Source organism: Marmota monax, unplaced genomic scaffold (genome assembly GCF_021218885.2).
Source record: "Marmota monax isolate L192 unplaced genomic scaffold, Marmota_monax_Labrador192_F-V1.1 WCK01_AAM20220418_F8-fsc00021, whole genome shotgun sequence".
Taxonomy (NCBI): domain Eukaryota; kingdom Metazoa; phylum Chordata; class Mammalia; order Rodentia; family Sciuridae; genus Marmota; species Marmota monax.
Window position 1 is genome coordinate 18091621 of NW_026695228.1, and position 7080 is coordinate 18098700.

Below are 7080 nucleotides of genomic sequence, written 5' to 3' on the forward strand. Positions count from 1 at the left end.
CTTTTTAAAGCTAAAATCTATCCTATACTCTAGATTTGTTTTCCTCCTCGAATGTTATTTTATTGCTTATAATTCATTTTTATTGGTGTATTATAATTATACAGAATAGAGGGACTCACTGTGATACATTTCTACATACATACACGTCACAAAATCTGGCCAATTTCATTTCTTAGTATCTTCCCCGAATTTTAAAAGGACACTGAAAGTATGTCCGTTGATTATGATGCTTTTGTTGGTTTTGGATCAAATGCTGATTTTATACTTTAAACACAGCACTCACTGTCCTTGGGCCAGCCTTGTGGCCTCAGTTCAGCTCTAAAAGTTCCACAATAGCACCTTCAGATAAAGAAGCACCACCCAGGTATGTTCTGTTACCTGTTTTAACACAAACCGGCCCAGTCTCTGGGGAGAAAAAGACATTTAAGCTCCCCAAAGCGATTAGTTGTCTTATTCATAATCTGATATTAATAACGTCCATGTAGTTTACCTACTTAGCACACTGGACAGCGGTGGACCGTGATGCACAGGTGCCCTACAAAATTTGCTGCAGAAAGTAACGTCTTTGAGCCTCCCGGCAGCTACAAGGCCTTTCTTTTTGCGGAGTTGGGCCCCACCTGCGACCTCCTAGAGTTCAGGGCCAAGTTCCCCGGTTGGTGGTTGGTCCTCCACCAATCGCAGCCTGTGACCCGAAGCTCTGAAGACCTGAGGAGTTGAAGTAGCAACAGGAATTGAATTGCTAACTGTGGTTGAGGTGGAAATGTAGCTGTGTCCTACCATTGCTGAGAAGGATCTCCACTTCCCCGCCAAAAAAGTAATTTCAATTTTAATTCTACCAAGGTCAAGTGTAAAAGTAAAAAAGGGCTCTTAGCTTCTATAGAATCCTGGTATTCACCCACAGAGGCCCTGATGCTGACGTGGTCTCAGATGCAGCCTCGGGTACAAGAGTTGGGCAAGGGCACAGGGAGATCAAGATAAAAATGCAGAGAAAACCCAGGGGGAAGGCCGAAGTCCTCCTAAAGATTTTTCTGGAGCTCTCTGCCTGGGTCCGGGCTGCACAATCCCACCGGCCAGCTGCTCGCCGGCCTCCACCGGCAAGGCTGGCTCGCTCTCCCAAACCCAGCATCTGCATATCCCCTTCCGACCTTGGTCTTACCCCTCACCCACCTAACTCCTGAAGGCAGGGGGCACACCTTTGCTAGACCACCCGAGCTTCCCTAGGGCGGAGTACGGGTCTCAACAACCTTTTTTGGAAAAAACAAAGATGAAATCTACTTTCTAGAAATAAAATTTGAGAATAAAATGCAAAGGTCTTTAGACACTCCCATACGTGGTGTTTGGGTTTTTCTTAATAAAACAATGGTTCTCCATCACTTCAAGTTGGGATCAACAACTTGATAGAATAATCGAGTTGCCCCCATCTCCACCCCCGGGGAGCGGGGGTGGGGGGGAGAGTAAATCTGGTATTTTTCACCGGTAACTGAGGATAACCGACCTCAGGGATGGTCACTTTCTTTTCCTTTCCTTTCTTTTCAGGCGTCTTGCAGTTCACTTCCCAGCCCTGCAGCATTAGGACATTCTAAGGGGGCTGAGCCTCCAGCCTCCCCGCCCACCTGAGGGTCCTTTTTGCCACCTGAAGGAAGGAGGATCCCCCGGAAGTTCCTTGCTCAAGGTCAAAACATTGATTAGATTGTATTCACTAGAATACCCCAGCTTCCAGGACATCCCGGCTCCTGCTTCTCCTAAGACCTGGGACAAGCTTCTTTTTCATCCGGGATACTTTTTAAATTGTCATTTTTCACTTCTGAAAATTAAGGTTTTTCCTTTAAGTATTTTGGCAATGACTTTATGAGTTAAAGCCACTGCTTACATCCCCCGCCCCCTAAATTTTTTAAGAGCTGTGGACTGCAGGAAGATGGAGCACTTCTCTTCCAGGTAGGAGCTAATCTTGAACTGTGGACTGGATGGCTAGAGATTGCCAGCTTAGGAAATCATTTTTCTATACCTCTCTGATTTTGTCTTAATCGAACCTTAAAAACTTTCCAACAGCCCTGCTGTTTTTCCTGAAAAACCTGGTACTTCAGACTTACAGTCTACTTTGCCATGGGCTTTTGACATTTCTAATCATGCTGCTCATGAAATGTTTTCCTACTCTTTTATAAGGAATACCATATATTTAATTATAGCCAAATTAAAAATCTGCTTCTGAAAAGGTCAAATATATAGAGAGACTGATTTTATACTTGCAAAACTGTTAAGAACGACAGCAAAAAAAAAAAAAATTAACCTGAAAAACTTTCCAATTACAGGTTTAATTGAAATAGTTTGTGAAATGTAATTTGATAACACAGAATGTCATTTTTTAAATTCGTGAGTGTATGTGTGTGTGTGTGTGCGCGCATGCGCACGCTGAGGATTGAACCTGGGGTGCTTTACCACTGAGCAACATTACATCCCCAGCCCTTTTTACTGTTTTTTGTTTTGAGACAAGGTCCCACTAAGTTGCTGGTCTTTCTTACTATGTTGCTGAAGCTGGCCTTGAACTTGTGATCCTCCTGTCTCAGCTTCCTGAGTTGCTGGGATTATATGTGTGTGCCACTGTAACCAACCATTTTAAAATTTTTATATGAAAACTCTGCAAGAGAGAAAAAAAATGTAGGTTTTGTGAAATAGATAAGATTTATTCCCTCTTTAACTCATGTGCTTGTGAGGTTAGGCCCTAAGAAATAATGAAGAGTTGGATATTGTTGATATTTTCAACATTTTCTTTGTTAGCCTGAGTTAGCTATAAATAAATAAAGAAGAAAGGTGAGATTCTGCAATTCCTCTTTAGTGGTCTGTGGTCTTGGCTCTGTGTTGAGAGGACCCAAGTGTTAATTCCAAGGGTTTTATTTGCTTTGATTTGCTAACGGGATGTCCCTATTTCCTCTTCCTAGGGTGATTTTCATCATGGCCATTTCCAACATGTTTGAACTGGGATTAGTTGCTGGTGAGAAAGCTTTTGTTCTTTTAATCACCAAACGTTTTTCCCCCTTTTTTGTAGTCCTAGGGATGGAACCCAAGTTCTTGCGCATGCTAGGCAAGTGCTGTATCTCCAAGCACACCCCATCCTTCACTGTTTTGTTCTTTTGATCACCAACTATTTCTATGTGGCCTAAAATACAGACTTCTGGATTGATTTTTATCATTAAGGGTTGGGCCACCATGAATTTGCACATGCATCTCTGGGAGACCCAGGCTTTAGAGATGGAAGCATTCAGTCCCAGGAGAAACCTGCAGTTCGTTCCCGGTCTTTCCAGTTTGTGCCATCCATAGGAATACAGGACAGTAAGAGCTACCTGCCTTAGATCACCCCTGACCTGGTCCATCTTGTGGACTTTTACCTAAGGGGGTGGGCACATGATGCTGGGTGGGTGGGCACGTGATGCTGGCTGGGTGGGTGGGTGGATGGGTTGGGTTGGTGAGACTGGCATGGCATATTTCACTTCCCTGGTATGCAGTTTCCCTCCCCTGATTCCACTTCACACTGGGGTCCCTGAGAACCGGCACTGTCAAGTGCCTGAAAGTGATTTCCCAGCTCAAAAGAAGAGCTCGCAAAAGGAACTGTGGAAAGCAGAGTCCCACTTGTGAGGCTGACGGTTTTCGGACATCTGTAAACATTTGGGGGAGATGAAGCACTGGGTTTGCAGGAAGTGTCCTCAGGTTTTTCAGTCTCTCCTCTTACATTTCAGGTAAGGAGCTAAACAAAACTTGCTGTCTGAATGGGGGCACCTGCATCCTGGGGTCCTTTTGTGCCTGCCCCGCTTCCTTCTATGGACGGAATTGTGAGCATGATGTGCGAAAAGAGTAAGCTGTGAAAGGGGCAGGAAGCGGGTGCAGAGGAGAGAGAAGGAAATGTGAGACCTTAAAGTAGGCATCATCTGTTTCTTCCTAGGAACTGCGGATCCCTGTCTCATGGCGCTTGGCTGCCCAAGAAGTGTTCCCTGTGCAAATGCTGGCACGGCCAGCTCCGCTGCTTTCCTCAGGCCTTTATCTCTGGTTGTGGTAAGGGTGTTCTCTCTTTTTCCCTGTCGGGGTGCTCAGTTGCTCATGGGGTGCTTAGCTTACCTGGTGTCTTCTCCTACATCCTGGCCTGCTAGAGGCTGACAGCCTCTAGCTGATTTGTGCTGATCAAAGCGTCCAATGCAGTTGTGGGCATCCAGGGCTCCCGGTGGGAGCTGCCCCAGCATCCTTGAGAGGTGCTCCCTGGGATGGCGGTCCTGCTGCCTTTCAGGAGCAGAATTCTTTCAAGTCTGATAGTCTGTGAACTTCTATTATAAAGGGCATTCAATAAATAGAACAAGGCTGTGCCTTAAACACCAGGAGGTATTACTCTCTGGTGTCCTGTCCTTTGGGAAGGGACCCAACAATCTCCAGGAAGGCCACGCAGTTAGAACCCACCTTGATGGTGAATTCCTGACAGCACTTTGATTCTGTTCTTGTCCATTAGGAACTTTTCCCTAGGTCCTTAAAGGGCCCTGGTGATTGCTCTCAGTAGCCTTCACCTTACTGATTTGAAGAAGACAATAGAAAGAAAGACAGGACCAAGAGAAAGACAGGAAGAGTGGATAGTTTCCCCCTCTGCCTGAGCTGGGTTTTTAGGGCCAACCCAGTTCAGAGGACTCTCCTAATTCTAACCTGTAAATTTTTTTTTTAAATGGTGCTAGGAATGGAACATGGCCTTACACATGCTAGACAAGTGTTCTACCAGTGAGGCTACACCCCCAGCATCTTGTTCTGACCTATAGATGTCAGGAATTTAATATTTCCAAGTCCTGAAAGCAAGTAAAATGTGGGACCACCCGCACAGGGATCCTGTCTTTGTCATTTACATTCTGGGTGTCAGGCCTGGGGTAGGTGTTCCGCAAGTGTGGGTTTATAATTGGATGAACCGGGACCATGTTTTCTTTCTAGAATCTGGGGCCCCAAATGTGCCCACTTATCAGCATTTAACCAAATTCTATCCCATTCCTGCAAATGAAGCTGTCTCCCCTGCAGTAGGGACCAGGGGTGAGAAGTATCCAGGGAAGAGCAAATTAACAGTCGGCCTGGGGCAACTTAAAATTTTTCAGGAAGTGTGAATTTCATGTAGTCTGCGCTGCTGATCCTATAAGCACATTGTCCTCGTCAAATGTTGGGCCCTGACTAATTTGTGGCTCGTGCAGATATGTCTTATGTGTGGGCAGCAGGATGAACTGCCAGAGGGATTTTCTTTAATGACCAAGTGTCTCTTCCTTTTAGAGAGCCGCGTGATGGAAGAGCACCTTGCAGTTTCCAGGACTCCAGAATTAGCCCCGTCTGCGTGGACCACTCTCATGCTAGCTGGCCTCTGTCTTACTATACAAAGTTACTGTTAATTGACATTTGCCTTTTTCTGGAAATATAAGTTTAGTTACATGTGAATTTCATGATTAGTAAAAACTATAATGCTCCGATGTCCTAACTAAATGTCTAATTATTTGTTATTTGCCTTAAAATAATGCACATGTTTCTGTTCTGATTCCTAATACATCCTTAAAGCACCCAGTACTTTTTACCTTTGCTCTGCTGTCTCTGTGAAAGCTACTTTAAAAAAATAATAATTGTTATCCCTATTGACCGTGTGCCCAAGTCCTGTGTTTCTCAATTTGTATTATTCTATAAAGTCTTATTAAAACATACTTGATTTTAAATAGTTGGATTCTACAGATTATTAAAAGCAATTCTATTGTGAAAGTCAGGGCAAAGTTTTGAATAAATTAAAGTCAATTAAGACAGTAATGTTATTTTTACCTTTTTTCTTATTGGGTACCAGGGATTGAACCCAGGGGCACTTAACCACTGAGCTACATCTCCAGCCCTTTTTATTTATTTATTTTTTTTATTCTAGACAGGGCCTTGCTAAGTTGCCTAGGGCCTCACTAAGTTGCTGAGGCTGGCTTTGAACTTGCAATTCTCTTGCCTCAGCCTCCAGAGCCACTGTGATTACAGGCCTGTGCGACCATGCCCAGCAAGACAGTCATTTTAAATGAAAGAAAAGAAAGCCTCTGAGCATGATGGTGCATGCCTGTAATCCCAGCAGCTTGGGAGGCTGAGGCAGGAGGATAACGAGTTCAAAGCCAGCCTCGGCAAAATCAAGGCGCTAAGCAACTGAGTTTGACCTTGTTTCTAAATATAATACAAAATACGCTGGGAATGTGGCTCAGTGGCTGAGGGCCCCTGAGTTCAATCGCCAGTGCCCCACCACTAAAGAAAAGAAAACAAAGACTCTTTAAAGAAAGGCAATGGAGGTCAAGAGAGGCAAGCACTGGAGAGATAGAAGTGATGTGTGTGCCAAGGAGAAAACAGGAAGCAAAGGGGAGCGATGGACTGGAATAAAGAAAATGGATTATTTGATGGATGTTTAGATGGTTGTAGAGAAGCAAGTTAAAAAGCTCAGGTTGTAGCTCAGTGGTAGAGCACTTGCCTGGCACATATGAGGCTCTGAGTTCAATTCTCAGTACCCCATATAAATAAATTTTAAAAGTATGTCCATCCACAACTAAAAATATTTTTAAAAAAGCTCAATTGCAGGGCCAGTTCCCATCATCTATAGAAAGCTATATAAGACAAGGATCCTCTATTATCTCAAGGCATTAAAAAAAGAGAATGAAGTCACCTTGGAGGGTAAAAATTGTATCTAAATTTTCCCAACAAGATTGCTTAAGCCGGGTGCAGTGGTGCGCGCCTGTAATCCCAGTGGCTTGGGAGGCTAAGGCAGGAGGATCTCGAGTTCAAAACCAGCTTCAGCAAAAGCGAGGCACTAAGCAACTCAGAGAGACCCTGTCTCTAAATAAAATACAAAAAAAGGGCTGGGGATGTGGCTCAGTGGCTGAGTGCCCCTGAGTTCATTCCCTGCTACCAAAAAGAAAAAAGAAAACAAAAGATTGCTTAATTTTGTTTTCTCCAAACTATGCAATTATTTTAACAGTCGCAGAAGAAAATATTCATAATATATTTAGACATAAACCAAGTGATAAAACTATGATAAAACCCATTTTTGTAATACATTCAGTTTATAAA

General features: G+C 43.9%; 1 protein-coding gene across 1 annotated transcript; it reads left to right on the forward strand.

The window, feature by feature from the left end:
- Nucleotides 1-2943: 2943 nt before the first annotated feature.
- Nucleotides 2944-5466, forward strand: Cripto (cripto, EGF-CFC family member). The gene is made up of 5 exons (XM_046436600.2): nucleotides 2944-2989; nucleotides 3193-3327; nucleotides 3732-3846; nucleotides 3935-4044; nucleotides 5281-5466. The coding sequence occupies exons 1-5, from the start codon at nucleotides 2950-2952 to the stop codon at nucleotides 5394-5396; spliced, it is 516 nt and encodes a 171-aa protein (XP_046292556.1). The 5' UTR covers nucleotides 2944-2949; the 3' UTR covers nucleotides 5397-5466.
- Nucleotides 5467-7080: the final 1614 nt, after the last annotated feature.